General features: G+C 42.0%; 1 protein-coding gene across 2 annotated transcripts; it reads left to right on the forward strand.

The window, feature by feature from the left end:
• Positions 1 to 282: 282 nt before the first annotated feature.
• SEC24C (SEC24 homolog C, COPII coat complex component) lies at positions 283 to 20609 on the forward strand. 2 transcript variants are annotated; one of them, XM_071748088.1, is made up of 20 exons: positions 325 to 759; positions 2053 to 2183; positions 3499 to 3567; positions 5186 to 5297; positions 6095 to 6222; positions 7952 to 8090; positions 10127 to 10242; positions 10548 to 10672; positions 10944 to 11135; positions 11815 to 11908; positions 12616 to 12732; positions 13420 to 13590; positions 13922 to 14018; positions 14310 to 14455; positions 14922 to 15060; positions 15941 to 16059; positions 16447 to 16626; positions 17290 to 17481; positions 17865 to 17954; positions 18407 to 20609. In XM_071748088.1, exons 1-20 carry the CDS (start codon positions 585 to 587, stop codon positions 18545 to 18547), a joined length of 2673 nt encoding a protein of 890 aa, XP_071604189.1. In that variant the 5' UTR covers positions 325 to 584; the 3' UTR covers positions 18548 to 20609. The 2 variants fall into 2 exon arrangements, with proteins under 2 accessions (XP_071604190.1, XP_071604189.1); XM_071748089.1 differs by lacking the exon at positions 3499 to 3567 and having other exon boundaries at positions 283 to 759.
• The last annotated feature ends 838 nt before the right edge of the window (positions 20610 to 21447 follow it).

The raw sequence follows: 21447 nt of genomic DNA on the forward strand, positions 1-21447 counted from the left end.
CTGAAATGCATTCTGATTATGTCAAATAAGAAAGTTTCAGGTCCCTTGGGTGAGCTTCAGCTCTGTGGTCAATTTAGGAGGGTGTCCAGTTAAGGTTTGTCTCTGGTCCTATTAGGGAAATCCATCTGAAGATGAGGAAGTGACAGATATTTAGATTATCTAGAGCCAAGGGGGTCTCTGGTCCTATTAGGCAAATCCATCTGAAGATGAGGAAGTGACAGATATATTTAAATTATCTGGAGCCAAGGGGGGTTTGCTTGCATCTTGAGGGGAGAAGGAAATGACGTGGGGTTTTTTTTTTGTTTGTTTTTCCCCCAGGTCCCCCAACATCGGCTCCCCGAGTCTCAGGAACCTTCATTGCAACAGCTTCTCCTCTCTACACCCCTTACACTGCCAGCCCAGGACCCCCTCCCACCACCGTGTTTCAGGGTCCTCCTTTGGCACAGCCTCCTCCCTTCCCTGCCCAACCCATCTCAACGCAGCGCCCACCCACTCAAGTCCCTGGGTTTGCCCCACCTCCCCCTTACACAGGGGTTGGACCTGCTTCTTACCTCCCTCCTGCAGGGGCCCCCAGGCCACCTCCCATGCCAGGCCCCCCTCTGCCTGGGCAGAGCCTTGCTGGACCACCAACATCCCAGCCCAATCATGTATCCTCACCACCACCTCCATCAGCTGTGGCAGGGCCTCCCATGGGTGGCCTCCATGGACCACCTCCTCCCACTCACCCTCCTCAGCCAGGATACCAAATGCAGCAGAATGGTGAGTACTGCTGCTACAGGAACTGGGTAACACAGCTCTTCTCTCTCTGCTGCAAACTGGGGGTCGGGTTTGTTGCTTGTGGGCTCCTGGCTGCTCTTCAAAGCTTCCCTCTGGTTTCCCTGTCCTCCTGTAGGAAGGACAAATCCAAAATGAACAAAGGAATGTTGCATTCCAAGATAATTGTCATGCAGGTTTTAATCAGATCAGTGTAACTAAGGGAATCCCAGCTTAATTGGTCAAAAAGTTGTTTGGTAATTAGTGTCATAATGCTACAAGAAGGCCATCAAAATGCCAACTTTGTGTCTGCAACCTCAGATGTTAAAAAGTAAAGACTTAAAATGACAAAAAGCCTCACTGTCTTTTTGAAAGCCTTTGTGGTCAGTGTGCATAATCAGTGCATCTGAGAGGAGTTGTTAAATGTTGAAAAGGAGTTGCTACTTTTTCTTCTTCAATTCACAAAACTACATTTTTTTTCCTTGTAGAGCATTTCACCTTTTGCATGTGCTTAGAAGTAATATCAGTTAAACTTCCTGATTTATAAGCAGTTCTGGCTGGTTTTTAATCAATCACACTTATGGATAGCTGGGATAATCATGTGCAAGTGTCATGATTGAGAATCCAGTGCCCCATGCAGCTTTGCACAACTGGTCAGGTAAATTAATAAAAAAACACCTGTCCAAAATACTGTGAACTGTAAAAACACCAATGGGACAGGTCATGCTGTCATTCCACAACTGACTGAACTTGACTAAAATAATATGAAATAACTTCAGGTAGTTAGAAAATAAAAGAGACTGTCTCTCTCTTTTTTTTTTTTTTCCCCTCAAATCACACAGTAACCTATTACTGTATTTTCAGACAACCCAAAACTGTCTGAGGGAACTCCATTTAGCTTGAGGAATTATGGCTCATCCATCAGCTTATTTTGGTTGTTGTGTGTGCACTTTGTTAGGCAGTTGTGCAATTTAACTGAAATGTTCATAGTGTGTGACTTCAGTGTGCATTGTGGCCATATTACTCTAAAAATAGAGATGGTAGCTAAAACTCTGCGTTGCCTTAAGTCTGGTTTTAAGGAGGACTTTATCAGTTTGTTGGATCATTGACAGAGCTGCACAGATCTAAGCTGAAACACTGTGATAAAAACCACTGTGATAAATGTATTTAATCCCCAGGAACTGCAAAGCGCGTGACTTCCTTTTTCTTGCTTTTTTTTTGATGATGACAAGAAAAGTGCTGGATGAGAAAATACCTGGCATGAACCACTGTTTGATTTTGCTGTCCCTTTCTTGTAAGGTTCCTTTGAACAGGTGAGGGGCCCCCAACCAAACTACCCAGGAGCCTATCCAGGAGCACCAAATTATGGAAGTCAGCCTGGACCACCCCCCCCACCAAAACGCTTGGATCCAGATTCCATTCCTAGCCCTGTAAGTAAGCTGGCTTTGTGGTTACCACTGTGAACAATTCTGTAGCATCTTTACACAAAACAAACCTACAGAGACCAAATCTGAAAACAGGTTTCTCATTCCAAAGAACATCACTGTTTTCCTGCTTGTTTTGCTCTTTTATATCCAGCTTCCCCCCTTTTTTTTTTTTTTTTTTTCCCCCATTATGAATAAACCCAGAAGCAGTGTTTTCCTTGGTTAGTAAAGAAAGGCACTGCCTATGCAAATCAGTGCTCTAATTCCTCAGGTCTTTTTCTGTACTATGGTAGGTTTGGAGAATTCTTGAGGGCTTTGTTTTTCTGGTTTCTCCAGTTCTGGATGTGTTCTTCATAATTTTCCAAGGTGAACTAATTCCAGGTTTTGAGGTGACAGTGTATGAACTGTGTGATCCATATCTAAAGTGTGGTTAATAAGAGAGGGTTGTAGTGCTTGTCCTTTCTCTTAGCTTATAATCTGTTCAAAATCATCCTAGTTGGTCACTTGTTTTTTGGTTCCATTAACTCATGGCACTGCTTCAGACAAATATGAAGAGTTTCTCAGATTGGGATTGTTTTTCAAAATGCAGGTTCAGAGGAGGGACAGGCAGTGCTGTGGAGTGATCAGCAATGATGAGGAGTATCAAGCCTGCCAATATAATTTTCACCAGTGTACTGTGCTGTTCCTTCCACTCCTCCTGATGCTTTTACTGTCTCAGAAGGCCACAGATGTTTGAAACCTTTCCAGGGCAGTGCTTGCAATCAGTTTACTTCAAAACTATGAAAGTAACTTAGTCTTGAATTAATGTTAGATGTGGTGCTGGTCAGAAGTTATTGCTGTTCAAAAAATCTGTTTAAACTCCAGGTTCATATCAAGTTTCTGACTGTGATTTTTTTCTTAGAATGTAAGAAGTCTTTATCTGCTTGTCTGCTTCTCTTCCACTAAATGAGGTCTCAGATGGCTTGTGTTAGTTGCCTTCATTTTAGCATGTTCTTAAAGCAAATATCTCCAATTTCTAACCAAAATGAGCACATGAACCACCACCTCTGTTAGCAGTTTGTTCAGAGCTCAAGCCCAATATCCTGGCAAGGCTGGTTTTGGGTTCCTGTCTGCTGCCGAACCTGATGTTTCCTTTTGCATGAACCAGTATCCAAATGTATCTAATTTCAGTGCTACAGATTTCCATAGAGAGAAGTAACACTGTTTCTTTTTGTTTTATTATTATTTTTTTTCTTTTCCTTTTTCTTTTTTTCTTCTCTCTCTTTTTTTTTTTTTTTTTTTTTTTTTTTCAAATTCGTGGCACTCTTTTTTTAAAAAAAAGCAACTTAATGAGCTGCCACCCCAGCAGAAACCCAGGCACAGAATAGACCCAGATGCAATTCCTAGTCCAGTAAGTGCTGTACATGTCAATTGTAGTCTGTGTGTTGGTGACCACCTCTGCATGCCCAGAACCTGAACTTCATCTCACTAACCCTCCATCATTTAATCCTTTACCCTTTCCTTGCTGTCTCCTGCTTGCCTTATCAAAATGAGTAACATTACACCTTAAGGTGGAAATCTCCTGTGATGGTGAGGCAATAGAAAGCAGATGTTGCAGAAACAGATCATGAAGAATGTCTCCCCTTCCTTTTTTTCTGCTGCTCAGTGTATTTCCTTCACCAGATTCCAGCTGGCATTTTCATGTGAGCCATCAGCATAACTGTACCATGTGTGTCTTGTGTCCACATACACACAGCATGGGCATTTGTAGCCATGTTTTCTCCCAGTTTGGAGCAGAATTCAAATGCTGTTCTTGATGCTGTACCAGTTGATGCTTTGAAGTTCTAAAATTGCAGATGAACTGCTCTGTTTTGATGTCAATTCCAGATATAAATTGCTAATATGAGGCATGGGGAGCTGTCAGCATTCTCTCATTATCTGTGCTCATACACAACCATTAAATTTGGAAATTTAATGCTTGTGTGTAGAGAATCTTACCTAAGTAAAGGGGAAAAAAAAGCAGCTACCTTTTGGATTGGAAGAAAAACCACACATTTGACTTTCTTACCCTTGTATCACTTCTTCCTCCTTTAGCCAAAGCTGGTCATAAAGCAGACACCAGCAGTGAAGTCCCCAACATCAGTCAGCCTGCAGACTTTTCAGTGAAGTCCCCAACACCAGTCAGCCTGCAGACTTTTGGACTGGGACTAGGTTTATCCTAGAGGAGTCACCCTCTGGTGCTACGGGAGGCTTTCTGCTGGCAACTTGGAATCTTTAGTAATGGGGGAAGTTCTGCTCTGCAAAATCCTGCATTTCACACTTGACTCCAAGCAGAGGCACATGTGTTTGGTGGCCAAATGAGATCAGAAGAGTGATTGCTGGGTTTAGTGCTTTTGTTCAGCCACCAGCATGGAAATGTTGTTAAAACTATGGGTAACTACAGGTCTCTGTTCTTATGCAAAGGCCAGTGGGTATTTTAGTCAAGGAAATCACAGACTCTTGAGCACCATGGAGCAGCAGACTTCCAGCCCAGCTTGCAAGCATCTTTCTTTAGGTCAGAGTTACAGTGCTTAGAAATGAAAGCATATTATGAAAACTCTGGAACATAACAGAAAGGAAGAGCCAGGTTATCTGTAGAACTTCAGACCAAGGTTACAGAGGCTTCTAATTTTAATTTACCTGGGAACAGTAAGATGCAGGAGAATACTGCAAAAAAAAAAAAAAAAGAAAATTCCTTTCTTGATCTATCTGGCTTTTATGAGTTCATATCAGGCCTTAAAACACAAAGTAAGCTGCCACTCAAAATATTTGGGGAAAAAATGATTTGTAACTTGTAGTTTTTAGTCACTGAGTACTGTTCAAAGTCAAACTGAGAGGTAACTGCTTGACAAAACTTGTTTGCTTTAGATTTCTTATTTTTAGTGATGTTTGCCTCAGGTCCCCTTTTCACCACCTTAGAGCTGAGTTTTGTATTTTACAGTACTTTGTAACCAAACTTCCAGATATTAACGTGGTGTTTTCCATCCTAGATTCAAGTGATTGAAGATGACAGAAATAACCGTGGGTCAGAACCCTTTGTCACTGGAGTGAGAGGGCAGGTCCCACCTCTTGTTACAACAAATTTCTTGGTCAAGGATCAAGGTAAAATAGTTTCCTAACCAAACAAACAAAACACAAGCTCCAAAGTGATAGGACCGTTTATGTCTTTAAAGGAAAAGTGATTCCAGTGGTTGAGGGTGCGTGTTTTACCAACAGAAACTTAGTTTCAAGTCCTGTGTTGGTCTGATCAAGGTTTAGATTCTCCTGAGTGTTTGGCAGCTGGTAACCAATTCACAAATAAAAATGATTTCCAAGGCAGGTGTCTGGGAGCAGCGTGAAGAGGGATATCAGAAAGCAGCAAGTGAAGCCCTTCTGGTGATTTGTATCACAGCAATTAGCTGAAATTTGCTAGCAATAAAATTTGAACCTTTTAAAATCAAGTGGGATGCCCGTTGGTCTGTGGGCTTCCTAGAGAGAGGATATTTCATCTTCTGATTTCCCACACGTTTTTAGAGATCTAAAGCTCCCTTAGACTTCACAATCTGATTCTGCAATCAAGCATTTTGCTTTTCAGCTAAAATTACAGAATCAAGTGGTAGAAATGTCTGTGAGCTTTTTTCTGCCTGGAGTCCTTCTTCAGTCTGCAGAAGGAGTGAACCAGGAAGGACTTTTGGGAGGGTTGAGTGGATCTGCAGTCATGGTAGCTTGGTTTATTATATATTGTTAGTTATAGAGGCAGTTTGTTTGGAACTGAAGTTTTGCACAGATGGAAACAAATTGTTGTTTTAGATAAGCTTGTAGTCTCTGTAGCTTAACAACACAACTGAAAGCATTTTTGTTTCTAGTCTTTACCATAAACCTGTACTGAAGTGTCTGGGGATTTCTCCTTTGTTGCCCAGGTAACGCAAGCCCCCGCTACATCAGATGCACATCCTACAATATTCCCTGCACTTCAGACATGGCCAAACAGTCCCAAGTCCCCCTAGCTGCTGTCATAAAACCACTGGCTACTCTACCCCCAGAGGAGGTGAGAACTCTCTGCAGTTTACACACTCACTTTGTGTTCAAAACATTTCACATTTGATGGCTCTAACTTCAGCTTTTCTACAAGTAACTGTCCAGCACTGTGTCCAAATGGCCAAAATACAAGGATGGTCCCAAATGCAGAGGTTTCCAGTTGATCTCAACTTGTTTCTTGGCCTGAAGCATTTAGATGGTTACTAATGAGTGATGCTAACTCTTCTCTAGGGTGTCAAGTAGTGAAATTATTTTATGTACTCTGGCTGCTGTGTGGTGTTAGCCTGCCTGCAACAGTGGCATAGAGACAAACTTATTAAATTGAAATACATGTGTTTGATCTCTGCCCTGTTAAGCTTAATTTCAGCATCTGCTGAGGAAAGGAATATCCTCTGGGCTTTTCAGGGAGGTTTTATCATGTTGCATTTACTGATGTTCCCTAAGTGGTTTGTGATAAAACTTGAGCTGTGAAGTTAATTCCTGTATTGTGGCTGGAGTGTAAAAGGAGCACAACAGGAGAACATTTTCCTGTTTGAGAAACCCAGAGGCTTGTGGAGCTGCACAGTTTGTGGAGGAGCTTTACAAACAGCTGGTTGTTCAGTCTCCTGGTGTCTTTATGTGTTGAACAAACACTTGTAATATCCAGAAAAAACATGGCTAGGGATGGAAAATTGCCCTGGAGACCAGTCAGCTTCTAGCACTGGGAAGTTCTTCACAGCAAGAGCAAACTCCCTGTGGAGGGGACCCTTCCAACAGATGAAGGCTCAGCTGTTCAGAGCACTAAGACTGTAAATAGGACTGAAGAGAATAACTGTCTCATGAAAACACAGCATCAGGTAAACTCAGAATATGTGAAAATTCAGCACCTGGTTGTGCCACGTCCAGGACCTTTGCACTCTGTTAATGCACAGTTCAGAAAGCAAAGATTTGGGGGTTCAGAGCCTTTGTGTTTTTGTACATCAGGAGTGGGGTTCTCATGCTGAAAAGGAGAACTGACACATCTGTGGCACAGACAGGAAAAAAGTGCCTGCAGCATTTGCTTGGCTCCTGCTGAATGAAAATGTTGTGTCCTAGGCAAGATCAGAGGTTTGGTGTGACTCAGAAAACAAAGACTGGACACATTTGGTGTCAGCAAATTGAAAAGTAAATGGTTAAACTTTCTTGGGAGCTCAGTTCTTAGTTGTGACAGATGCTTTGAACTCTGAATGTAGCTTGTACAAGTTCTGCCTTAATCTTAAAGAGCTCCCTGCTTGTTCTGAGGTTGAGAAGCTGCAGAAGTTGCCAAGGGTCTCTTTCTGGCTTGGCTGCATAAATAGTGCATTATCAGTAGTAGTTAGAAAATGATATAAATGTAACAGATGGGAGGACTTGCTATACAATAGGGCTGAGACAAGCAGAACTTCCAGATACACTGGATTTTATGGTGGAATTCAAAAATAAGTCTTATCAGCTGAAATTTTTGAAGATAGTCAGGATACTTTATCTTCTTGAACATATGGAATGCAGGGACTGGCTTCTAATTTGTCAAAAAGCTTTTTTTTTGTTTTTTACAAGGTAAAAGTAGGCAGAGGAGCTTTTAAAACACAACCTGTGGGGAAGCATGAATTGTGTGCTCACTCCCACGAGGTCATCACAGCCTTTCTGGGGCTGTGGAGGTTGTGACCTCACATATTGCAGAGCTGAAAGCTTCTTTCTCACCCTGTGACCTTTCTTTCCTGTTTTTTCCCCTGCTCCCACAGAACCTCCCTTACTTGGTAGACCATGGAGAGTCGGGTCCAGTCCGGTGCAATAGGTGCAAAGCTTACATGTGCCCTTTTATGCAATTCATTGAGGGTGGAAGGAGGTTCCAGTGCTGTTTCTGCAGCTGTGTCACTGAGGGTAAGGTTTCTTCTGGAAATTAGTGTCTGGGCTCTGTTGGAGTCATCTGTGAACATGATGCAGGCACAAAAAAAAAAATCACGTTATGATCATTTTTAATGTATGCTATGATCATTTACAATTCATGTTATGATCATTTATAATGCTCACAGTGCTTTATTGTGTGTTTAGTCTTGCAAAAAAAAACAACAAAATTCATCATAAAACATATTTGCTCAATTCTGATATCATGCTCCAAGGAAGTAGGTGCTTATTGCACTGCAGTATGACTGTACTGATTTTTATACCATGAGGTACTTGTGGGATGATTTCTGGTGGTTTGAAAGATTATTTATGCTGTTGCCATAGGGTATTTCAAATGTACATTTTTCTATGACAGATTGAGAGATACATCTAGTCAGTAGCATAAGTTGGGATTTTTTTTTTTTTGCTCACAAAGCCTGATTAAACACTGCTTAGAGATGAGATTGCAGCTAAATCTTCTGCAGCTGAATAGGAGTGTTCAGTGTACACCAGTTAATCTTTGTTGCTCTTCTAATTAATATAAAACCTGCTTCCTTTTAAGCAGAATTCACTATTTGCAGCTTTATAGCAGGACACCCATGGATGAGTTTTGAAGGCACAGGGACAGCAAACCCAGTGGTGATGTTTGGAGTGTTTGGTTTGGTAGCAGGGGTGGCTTTTAATGAACTGTTTGTTCTCACCACCTCAGCTGTGCTGTACAACTGTTTGTACAAACAGAAAAGGGAAGCTGACAGGGGTTAAAATGGCCAAGCTGCAAAAATAAACCCCAAACCAACAAAACCCTATTTTTCTGGTGACATTCAGCCTGCATGCTCACTCAGCAGCTCTATGAATGACTGTACCTGCAACAACTGGGCAGGGGCAGAAAAGGGAGGGCTGCTCAGAGACTGCTGATGGAAGCAGTGCTGTGAAAATGCAGTGTACCTGTACCTAATACCTGAGAACAATTTCTGTTTGCTCTGCAAAACCAATCAGGTAATTAGCTTGCACTGGCTGTGTGCTTGGAGAGAGAGGAGAGAAGTGCTAGGTGCTGATTTATATACTTCCAAAAATATCACTTGGTTTTCTTTGGAACTGTTGAAACTTTTAATGTTTAAAGGTGGTGTGTACTGTTATTGGAGATGATTTGATTCTCCCCTGGAGCTACAGAGGCAGAATGCTTGTTGTCACCCTAGCAATCCTGCAAGAGGGACTCTGATGTAGCTTTGGGGGCAGAAGGAAAATGCTTGGGGTTTTTTGGCAGCTGACTTTTGTAGGTGAAAACTTAACTCCTATTTTGCCATCTGGTGCCTGGTACCAGCACAAAAGCACTAAGCCCTGTGTCTGGTAACACCTGGGGTTCTTCCTGTCACAATCCAGGGCAGGAAGCAGCCTGTCTGTCCTGACCCAAGGATTAGGGCAGGCTGAGAGGGTCTGGAAGGCTTTACTCTTGTGCAGCAGGGAAAGGGAATGAGAAGGGGAAATCACACAGCAAAATAAGGAGCTCCATCTTTCAGTAAGGCTGAACTGAGCCAGCAATGTTGTAGCCTGTAGTTTCCCTCAAACTCTTAGTCATTTCTTAATCTTTACACAAGATTTTATTTATTATTTTTAGTTCTTAGTTATTTATTACTATTTACACTAAATTATTGTTGTTATTATTGTTGTTATTAATTTTATTATTATTATTCCTCTGGACTGAACCCTTGAGAAGAACCCTACCAGCATGTGGCAGTGCCATTGCTGAGGTGCTTCTTACACTGAGAATTGAAAGGAGACTCAAGGAAAGGATGACAGTGGCTGTGGAGTGTGCCTCCTGGAGCATGGGGCACACTGGGAGCAGTTTGTATTTCTGGGCTTTAGGGATGCTTCTGGAATTGCATGTGTATTCTCAGTGATACTTGAGTGCTAGCAGAGGGTGCTAGGTAGCTTTCCTGGAGTTTTATTTGAAAGAGCTGTCATCATCTTAGCTCTCTAGTCACAGTGTTTAGCCTGGATGTGTTACTGAACTGACCTGTTTTTTCCTTCCCCAGTGCCACCCCAGTACTTCCAGCATTTGGATCATACTGGGAAGCGAGTGGACTTCTATGACAGACCCGAGCTGTCCCTGGGCTCTTATGAGTTTCTAGCAACAGTTGATTATTGCAAGGTACAGTGGCACCTGTTTACTGCTGGGGTTTGTGTAATGGGTGATCTGGTTACAACTACCCTGTTCTCCCTGGCAAAATCAGTGTGGGACATGTAATACCAGTCCCTTCCAAGCACAGGGTGTTCCCCTGCCTGTCTTGGGCAGGAATGGGGCAATGATTTGAAAAAAACTACTGCTCATCTGTAGAGAAGTACATGAAAGCTGTTAGGAGTTCTGACCAGCATTCATTTGTCTGTGCTACAGAGCTCTTATGTGGGCTGCACGTAACAGGTGACACAAGGTGACTTTTTCCCTCTTCTCCACAGAATAACAAGTTTCCCAGTCCACCTGCTTTCATTTTCATGATTGATGTGTCTTACAATGCTGTAAAGAGTGGCTTAGTGAGGCTAATATGTGAAGAATTGAAGTCACTTCTAGATTACCTGCCCAGGTAGGTATATTGTGTACTGCTGTAGCCACTCAAAGTGGGGGAAACTGTCACTTTTTCCCTTTTAAAAAATAGGTAGAAATTTTCAAAAGTATTTTATAATCCTACCAAGCTTTTCTTTAGGAAACTGCCTAGCAGAACATCTTTCTGGAAATTCTTCTGGGTGAAAATAATTTTTCCTTCCTTTTCTTTTTCCTGTGGATCTTCCTTGGTTAGGTTCTGTGTAATGATTTCCCTGTCTCCTTAGATCTGAAGACCAGTCTCTCTCTTACAGGGAAGGCAACATGGAGGAATCAGCCATTCGAGTTGGCTTTGTCACCTACAACAAAGTCTTACACTTCTATAATGTGAAGAGCTCTCTGGCCCAGCCACAAATGATGGTTGTCTCAGATGTGGCAGATATGTTTGTGCCACTCCTTGATGGCTTTCTGGTGAATGTGAATGAATCCAGGACAGTTATCACCAGGTAATGGAGAAATTATTTACAGTGTGGCTAGCAAAGTTCTTGTTTGGTGGGGTAAAAGTGTTTGTCCTGCTGTTCACCCAAAAGTCACTTTGTGTGTTTTAACTTCCTGCACCCTTTGAGATTAAGCTGGCAAAGCAGGACAGGAAAATTGGTGGGATAAGGGTTTATTTAGCTTGTAGTCCATCTGGGCAGAAGATAGACTTGAGGGGATTTAGAGCAGAAGGGTGTCTTTGGGAGAGAACACAACAAAACACAACTAGAGTGATGCAGAATGAAATCTATTTCAAATACTGAAGCACTGCTCCAGTAAGTAACTGAAAATTCAAAGTGTTGCCTAATCTTGATTCTGTGGAGAAAAGTGGGGAAGAAAAGGTAAAATCTAGAAGGGAAGAGCAATTAGCAAAGTTTAGGCAAATTGATTACCATGATACTTTAACTGTAGTTAAGATGTGGTGTGTAGCTGACTATGTTTTGGGAACTAGACCTGGCTACTGCGTATTTAAAGAAAATGTCTGTCCTGGTGTGTAATTAGCAAATACTGTAAAAATGTTGCAAATGTACAGGCATGTTAGGGACTTGTGTTTAAGCCACCTTAGTCTTGTGGGTCATCAGCTGCAATTGTGTGGCTTTCCCAGTGAAGTGGGATCTTGAATTCCTCCTTTTTCTTGTTCTTTGCTAGTTTGCTGGATCAGATTCCTGAAATGTTTGCAGACACTAGAGAAACAGAAACTGTTTTTGCACCTGTGATTCAAGCAGGGCTGGAGGCTCTGAAGGTTAGTAACTGCATTGTGGTGCCAACTTGTTTTCAGTCTGAGTACTTAAAAGTTCATAATGTCTGTTAGCAGAGTATTCCAAAGCTTTTCTGTTGCAGACTATTTTCTGTTTTTCTGTTAGCAAAGTATTTCCAAAGTAAAGACTATTCCAAAGCTTTCTCTAAGTCTCCCTGTGGCAGATCACTGGCCTGTAGGGAGTACTTGGCTCATTCTTCAAGTACATGTACCTATGTTTTGTTAGGTAGCTAGCTGGCTGTTCTCTATACTTTCGTGTTTTTCATAATTTTATTATTTTAATAATTAAAATATAAGATGTGGCTTATTCTCAGTTATCTGGCTGGGTTTTGCTTTGAACAAGCAAAGCAGGGTTATTTTAGGGTTTTACAGAAGTTAATAATTAAAAAAAAATCCTCCAGTGTTAAAACCAAATGCTGAAGTCTGTCATGTCTCACTGAAGAGTTCTGTAATGTGGTGGGTTTGTAATCCTGTGCTTTGGTATAATCATAAATAAAAGGAGAAAATGCAATCCCAAACCAACGTGCTAACCAAGTAAACTTTTCCTAAAGTTCTTCCATCCAAGTGCTTGATCCAGATAATTAAACACGTGATATAATTCCTTCTTGTATATACTGTTCCCTTGGTAAGGTTTCCCCTCTATTTTTTATAAATTGTTTCTAACCTGTGCTGTTGCACTCACTTCCCTGCAGGCAGCTGAGTGTGCTGGCAAGCTCTTCATTTTCCACACCTCTCTGCCCATTGCAGAGGCCCCAGGGAAGCTGAAGAACAGGGATGATAAGAAACTGATCAGTACAGATAAGGAGAAGGTAATAATGGTTTGAGTGATGCTGATGGTAACAGATTTATATTATATTCTATATGGGATGAAGTAACTCTGAATCAACCTGAAGAAAGTGTCAAGGGGTAGCAAATAATGTAACCATCCCAGCTAATCTCTTAACTTTGCTTGAGAACAAAAGATAAAGGTGCAGAGCTGTGGAGACTTGACATAAGGACAGCTCTGGTATGAGAACAGGAAGAGGTAGGTGTAGGTTCTTGCACAGGATAAAATAACCATATATAAATATATATATATGTATAAATATATATAAATATAACCATATATAAATAACCATTCATAAAATAACCATCCATATCTGGATGAGTGTACATGTGCTGAATTTAGAATTAAGCAAGATGTGTAGTCATTTTTGTAATATTTCAACAATTCTTCAAAGGCAGGGTCAGAATTTATATGAATTTATATGAATTTATATGGTTGATATGGTTGATATGAATTTATATGGTTGATATGAATTTATATGGTTGATATGAATTTATATGGTTGATATGAATTTATATGTATTTATATGGTTGATATGAATTTATATGATTCTAATTTCCCCAAAGAGAGATTTAATGTCTAGATGTGCATTGTCTAGGATAATGAACTGGATCTCTCCTTCCTTTCCTTACAACAAACTTCTGATCTCATCTCTGACTTCCTTTCTCAGACTTTGTTTCAACCACAGACAAGCTTTTACAACAACTTGGCCAAGGACTGTGTGGCCCAGGGCTGCTGTGTGGATCTGTTCCTGTTTCCAAACCAGTATTTAGATGTGGCAACACTTGGTGTGGTACCTTACCAGACAGGAGGCTCCATTTATAAATATGCATATTTCCAGGTAAGAGGGACATTGGCTCAGTCTGATATATGATAAAAATAAGAATTATGGTTCAGTTATGAGGTTTTTTTGTTGTGTGAACCCCAGTGAATGAGTACTACTTTGGAAATAAATTACTTGTGTCTTTAAACAGAATATCTCCAATAACAACAGCAATAAGAAAAGCTGTGCTGTTACCTTTACAATATTTTCTGAGCAGGGCACTGAGTTTGTTGGCTTGTTTGGAGAGAAAGACTGCAGGAGATTGTATCTGGTTTGAAATGAGATGGTGGTTTATGGAGCAGCTCTGCCTTATGGGAGTATCAAACCTGAATTATTGCTTCTCTTCCAGCTGGAGACAGACCAGGACAGGTTCCTAAATGACTTGAGAAGAGACGTCCAGAAAGAAGTGGGATTTGATGCTGTCATGAGAGTCCGTACCAGCACAGGTGGGTGATAGCATGGAGAGTCCTAAATGTACTACTTCAGGCATGTAGGATGGGAAGTAACAGATTTTTCCCTATTTTAAAACACCCTGAGACCAGGATATGCAAAAAGCTCTGCTAAATCTTGGAAATTCTAAGACTTTTGTCAAGCCTGAGCAAAGCTCGCTGCTGAAGTCTGTCAAGATAAGTTAGTGTCACAGACACAGGATTTTCAGGGCTCCAGAGGCTGTCTGTGGTGTTATTCTGTTGAAAAATTTGGTTCATGTTGGGTTTTTTCTTTTTTTTTTTTGATAGGTATTCGAGCAACTGACTTTTTTGGAGCTTTCTATATGAGTAACACAACTGATGTGGAGATGGCAGGTTTGGACTGTGATAAAACCATCACAGTGGAATTCAAGCATGATGACAAACTGAGTGAAGACAGTGGAGCACTCCTTCAGGTGAGCAGGAAGGCTTTTTAGGGGAAAAGAAGGGAGTTTTCAGTCAAGAATTGTCAACAAAACTGCGTCAAGGTGGAACCAAATCTCGAGTTGGGAGGAGTGCCAGTTGCACAAATGGACAATGTTCCCTCTGAATGATCAAACACTCCTTCGAGGAACTGTTCTTTCTTTCTGCCCCTTACTATACCCTTACCCTTTCAGCATGCTTGTTCTTAAGGTGGGCCCAGGCTGCTTGAAACTACAATCTTTTTTCCAAGGTACAAACTGCTAACATTGCTGCTTGTTATCTTTTCATTGACCCTGGTTCCACGCATGTGCTCTTTGCTTGTTGTGTGAGCCTCTTACATAACCATCTTTGTTTAGGCAGCTGAGCCCTAGTTTTTAATGATCTATATTCAGACCCTGCCTTTCTTATTGTAGCAGGACCTCATGTTTCTATATCCTGGCATTTTTTTGTCTCTTGCAGTGTGCTCTGTTGTACACAAGCTGTGCAGGACAGCGGCGACTCCGCATTCACAACCTCTCCTTGAACTGCTGCACGCAGCTGGCTGACCTCTACAGAAACTGTGAGACAGACACCCTCATCAATTACCTGGCTAAATATGGTAAGGGTAAACCTGGTAACAAGAATTGCAAACCCTATTTCTCCTTTCTAGTCTGCAGTAAAAGCTGACAAATCCAGCAGAGAGTTAGAGATCATAGAATCCTAGAATGGGCTGGGTTGGAAGGGACCTCAGAGATCATCAAGCCCAACCCTTGATCCACTCCCCCCGTGGTTCCCAGCCCATGGCACTGAGTGCCACATCCAGGCTCTTTTGAAATATCTCCAGGGATGGAGAATCCACCCCTTCCCTGGGCAGCCCATTCCAATGGCTGATCACCCTCTCAGTAAAGAAATTCTTTCTCATGTCCAACCTAAACCTCCCCTGGCACAACTTGAGACCTCTTGTGCCCTCTTGTCTTGCTGAGAGTTGCCTGGGAAAAGAGCCCAACCTGGCTCCAACCTCCTTTCAGGGAGTTGTAGAGAGTGATGAGGTCTCCCCTGAGCCTCCTCTTCTCCAGCCTCAACACCCCCAGCTCCCTCAGCCTCTCCTCATAGGATCTGTGCTTGAGTCCCTTCACCAGATGAGTATGTTTATTGCTGTTAAAATGTAAGAAATGCTCCATTTTCAGTCCATCATAAGAAAGATGGCCAGGCTATAAAAGGAGTTTTTATGGTACCCCATGCCCCCAGTGTGACTGAATGCATTTTAAAGTACATAGGAAGAAGAGTTGAAGAATATGCAATGAGATGGAGTAAATGACCTTCTTCAGATCTTCAGTAGGAACAGATAATCTCTTTCCCACAGTTTTGAAGGGGATGGAAAAAAGACCTCCATAAACAATAGTTTTTTATATTTAGTTTGTAAAAGCAGTGTCATTTTTTTTGAACTGTTCACCAGGAGTCACTTGACAGCCACCCATCTCTCTCCTCTTTCTGTGCAGCATATCGTGGAGTTCTGAGCAGTCCAGTGAAAGCTGTACGAGATGCTCTGATCAGCCAGTGTGCCCAGATCCTAGCTTGCTATCGAAAGAACTGTGCTAGTCCCTCTTCTGCTGGCCAGGTAAACTCCACTGCTTTCACTTGACTCACAAGTGCATCAGGTGATGCAAAGTGATGAGGGCTTCTTCCTACTTAACCTACTCAAAAAACAGCCGATTGCTTTGCTCAGCAGAAATCTGCAAGGAGAAGACTCGAAGTAGAGAGACTGGTAGTAAAACTGTAGGTGAGCATGGCTTCTTGGACATCTGTCTGGGGCTCAGGAAGCACTGCTTGCTCGAGGGAAAAGTTTTATGTTAGTTTTGCAGTCCATGATGTGATGGGACTGTCAGCTTTCACCCCTGGCAGCTGTACCATGCTCTGGGGGTTGACGCAAGCGTCGTTTTGTCAAGCAGAAGCTTATACAGCAAGGCAGGCAGCTGACCAGCTTCTGTCTGCTTGTGACTTGTAGCTGATCCTCCCTGAATGCATGAAGCTGCTTCCTGTGTACTTGAATTGTGTGTTGAAGAGTGACGTCCTCCAGCCTGGCCCAGAGGTCACCACGGATGACCGTGCCTACATCCGTCAGTTGGTCACGTCCATGGATGTGGCAGAAACAAATGTTTTCTTTTATCCCAGGCTTCTGCCCCTGGTGAGTAATTCAGGAGATTCTTTTACAGCTTGAGACTTGCTGCTGTCTTGACTTGTCATAAGGGCTGGCATTTGTGCTTTAGCAAGGGAAAGTGATTTGAGAAGGATTTGGGAGCTGCCATCTGTTGGGATGCTTCACTTGATTCCACTCAGTGATAGATGCTGTACTGCATCTTGTGAATTTGCTGGGGGATTTTATTCTTTGAGCTGTGAGCAGATGACTAGTGGCAAAGATGACACTTTTGACCCTTTCATAGCTGTTAAAAGTCCTAAAGCTTCTTGTAATTTTATGTAGTAATTTTCATGGTTGCAGGGCAACTCCATGTACTTTTCCGACCTTTCACTGCCATAGTTGCTGGAATAATACTAACAGCTGATTACATTCCTACTGCAGGAGGCAACATGGGAAGTGTAATTTCACAGCAGCTTTATGTTCCTTTTTGCAGATCAGGAGTCTCTGGTCTGCTTCAGTGTCACATTCAGTAAGAAAACTAAGCTAGGGAAGGTGACAATTCAGTCACAGCTATTGCAGTCCTATGAGTCCTAGAAATGAGAAAAACAGTGTGGTCTTAGCAGCAGAATTTTTCAGGACTTAATAAGATGTTGTTCTTTTATAACCTTGGATTGTATTTATTTTTTATCTTTTTATTTCCCTCTAAACCAGACCAAAGCAGATGTTGACAGTGACTCCTTGCCAGCAGCAATCCGGAACTCAGAGGAACGTCTCTGCAAGGGTGACATCTACCTGCTGGAGAATGGGCTGAACATCTTTGTGTGGGTGGGAGTCAACGTGCAGCAGGGGCTGCTCCAGGACCTCTTTGGAGTGTCAGCCTTCAGTCAGATCAGCAACGCCTTGGTGAGCTGGAGGGGTGGCAGGGTGGGAGCTGGTGTCTGGGACACTCACCCAAAACTGATACCAGAAAGCAGGTTGAGAAAACGGTGTTGCATTTCTCATACTAGGAACAAGGGAAGCACAGAGATGTGGAACTAGTGGAAAAGTGGGGGCACTCTTTGCCTAGTTTTTATTTGACAAGCCACTTTTCCACTGGCAGTGAGGAGAACAGTTTGTAAGTCACTGGAACAGATAATTCTGGTATGATATATTCTCCTTTAACCAGTTGAGGACAGGAAGTTGTATACTAGTAGTAGTACCTCTACCTTTGTGTACTATGACAAAACTGCTGAGTTGTTTTCGTGCTGTTCCTGTGACTAATGGGGACTGACTGTCTGTCATTGCAGAATGCTCTGCCTGTCTTGGAAAACCCCTTTTCAAGGAAAGTCCGATCCATTGTTGACATGCTGCAAGTGCAGAGATCTCGCTACATGAAGGTAAGAATGTTGTCCCCTGTTTGGAGCTTAAATACCCTTCCCTCCTAGCAAAGCAGATGATTCCTGGTGATGCTGCAATGCTGAACTTACTCTTCCATAAATGCAGTTCAAACGTAAAGTTTTCAAGGATCTGAAGAAAAATGTTGTGACTGGTTTGGAGTTCTGTGCTTACTGTAGTTCTAAACCTCATTTTCTTTCTAGCCCATTGCAATATATGACTTCACAAACCACATACAAGTTATTTCCCTTTCATTTAGAAAGGATTGAGACTTAACCCAGTTTATTTACAGAAGTCAAAGCACATAAACTGCATATGCTGTAATTCTGGTTATCTATCTTTGCCTTTTAGAGCTATTCAGCTTTTTTGCTCTTTTTTTTCTTTTTTCCCCCAAGAACGTTAATTCTGCTAACTACTGACTGCTGGTTTTGTTCTTGTTTTGTGTTTTTCATAGTTAATAATAGTGAAGCAAGAAGATAAGCTGGAAATGCTGTTCAAACACTTTCTAGTGGAGGACAAGAGCCTGAATGGGGGAGCTTCATATGTGGACTTCCTGTGTCACATGCACAAGGAGATTCGGCAGCTACTGAGCTAAAGGAGGGAGTGGTGCTGGAACTCAGCAGTGACATTTCAGCCTCCACTAATGACCTGATCAGAAGGCCCAGTGCCCTCAAAAAGGACAACATAGAAATCTGTACAATTCCATAATTTTTAATACACATTGCATAAGCAGAAATCCTTTCAACCTCTCCCAGTCCCGTAAGAGAGATGAAAAAATTTTCCTGGTGAGGGCTAAACAAACAAACAAACAAAAAAGGCTTTTGATACCAGGTCTTTTACTTGTATCTAAAAATTGTTTCCTGTGGTTGGCAGGAGTTCACCCCCCTCCACCCCACCCCATGCTCGCTAATCCTGTCCTAATGAATGTAGTTTTTTGGGGTTTTTTTGTTTTGTTTTGTTTTCAGTTCACTGTACATGATTCAACATTTGGGTGAAAAAGCGATAACTCTTCCAAACTTCTGGTAGTTGCTGTGTGTTTGTATGGGCACGTGTGCATGCTCCAAGTGTGAGGAGGAGGAGGAGGATGGGCAGGTAGGGAGGACAAGGGGCAAGTCAAGGAGTGGGAGCTGAAACAACCAAAACATTTTGTGTCTCCTCTTAAGAGGGAAGCATGACGTCTCAGAGCAGAGAGGTAGCACCTGGCTGGCTGAACCAGCAATCCCTGAAAAAGGAAATGAGTGGTAAACCAGGAGGAAGCAAGGCAGAGTTCTTTCCACCATCTTCCCTGGACTGGAAGTTGCTGTGCAGATCTGTGATGGAGTGAGGAATAAATAGTTCAGTGAGCAACAATCAACAGCTTCTGAACAGGGTAGGGGCAGAGGTGAGGCTTCCTGGCAGTGTGTGTGGTGACTCCTTTCCTTATTGCATGGCTCTGTAGTATCCCACTCCATCCATGTTCCATGGCCTCTCCTGAAGAACTTCCCTGTCTGTCTAGGTGGTGGTGGGAAACAAAAGCCTCTTGGGCAGGAAATACTTTGAAGACAATGATACAGGGCTGTGTAGGAACTGGATGATGAGGAAGCAGTCATTTTCAACTGTATCATTGTGAATCATAGCAAACGTGTAGGAAGTTGATTTATACCAATGCAGGCTTGAGACTGAGTTGTACCCTGGGATACAGGGAAGGAGATGCAAAAATTTAAAAGTAGACTGTACTGTAGTAGGTACTGCAAGTACCTGGTTTCGGTTACTGAGGGCATCTGGGCCATAGTGAAGAGCTTCATTACTGGATGTTTATACCTTCCCCCACCCCCCCATTCTACCTTACTGATCAGCTTGCACAAAACCTTTTTATAAGCCTGTTTGTTAAACTAAAATACCTCAGACAGATGAACCCATCCACTTTGGCCACTCTGCTGCTCCATTCTGCAAGGGTGGGTGAGATGACTCCTTGGGAAAGAGGGAGTGAGTGTGAATCAAATTCAGAATTCTAAGGGCTTTGTTTATTTGCTTTTTGAAGGGGGGGACTGGTACCTTTTAGCTTGAACACTTAAGTGTTCTGATAATACCCAGGAGTTTAAGATGCCAGTAGCACTAAAAGCAGAAGGAAGGATGTGGGTGGATCATAGAGGGCTTGATATTTCAGAGGAAAGTCCTTGTTAAGATCAGAAAAATATCTGGCTGTGGTTTTAGTTCTGTATCCTGTAGCATGTATATAAATCCATTTTTCTTCTAATGCTGCTAGTTTGTCTTCCCTCCCATCACTACACAGAAAGGAGAACATGAAAATTGCAATGGAGAACCTTCTTGTGTACTCAGAGATGTAGTTGACAGAACCTTCAGCATTTTTGTATGAATGTGGCCAACTTTTTACTCCATGTACTGCCTCCAACCAAAAAAATCTAGTGGATTTTTAACCAGAGAGGAGAAACAACTTCCCAGGAATATTAAGGTGCAGCAACCACAGACTTCCACAAATACTAATTTCTAGTATTAATACTGGGGGGTGTGGGGGTTGGAAATGAAATCATAAATGAACCTTTCATTTTTCTTCACTTGTTTTTTCCAATGCATCTTTTAATTTGTAAAGAAATAAAAATATATTAAGATGTATTTTATGTCATTGTTAGTAAATAAACACTGCTTATTTTTCCAAACCCTGTATTTTGCGGGAGGATGGAAAGGGGAAGGGCTGAAGTCTAGCTGATTGATTGATCCTCTACAGTCCTAATCTTCTGCTGATCAAATTCAGTCTCTTTTTTTTTTCCCTTATTTACAGTGAGCAGTGATAAGAAATCCATCAGGAGTCGACAGACAAAAGGTGCTGTTTAATCTCAGTGTTACTTTGCCTAGATGAATGGTTTTTATTCTACTGCCCCTTCTGAACTTTTATTTTTTGCAAAGACATTTTCATTTTCTCTTTAACAGCTTGAGTCAGATCAGGGTGGTTTGGGTTTTTTTTGCCTCCTTTTGAAAGTACTACCCTACCTTGTGACTGTTAATGACTTCTGCAGTGTTAATTTTTCAGGGAAGCAGAGCTTTTATTTCAGAGTTAGGATAGCTGGGTGGGTTCTTGTTTTTGGGGTTGTTTTGTTTTTTGGAGGGGAGGGTGCTAATTGCAAATACAAAGTTCAGAGTGAACTGGCAGTGTAACTTGACTGTAGCATAGAACATTGATATTGTACAATAATTGTGCTGATAATCTTACAACAATCTGTATGAAAGCACAAGACAATCATTGCTAGATATCCAACCTTACTTAGCTTGCTGTAGAATATTTTCCAGATTATTCTCCTACAGACTGTACATTATGTCCAGACTCTGCTACTGAATGATAAAGATGGGCTTTGCACATCTTGTATATTAATTGTGTGGAGTAAATTGTGCTTTTGGGTGGTTTTTTTTGTGGCAGCAACCCTTCTGATGCATGTGGAAGTGGCCTTTTGGAGCTGGGTTCTGTTGGCATTCTGTGGGGGCAGCAGTGGAGGGAGCTGG

The sequence above is a fragment of the Heliangelus exortis genome, chromosome 7, assembly GCF_036169615.1.
Source record: "Heliangelus exortis chromosome 7, bHelExo1.hap1, whole genome shotgun sequence".
In the NCBI taxonomy this organism is placed as follows: Eukaryota; Metazoa; Chordata; class Aves; order Apodiformes; family Trochilidae; genus Heliangelus; species Heliangelus exortis.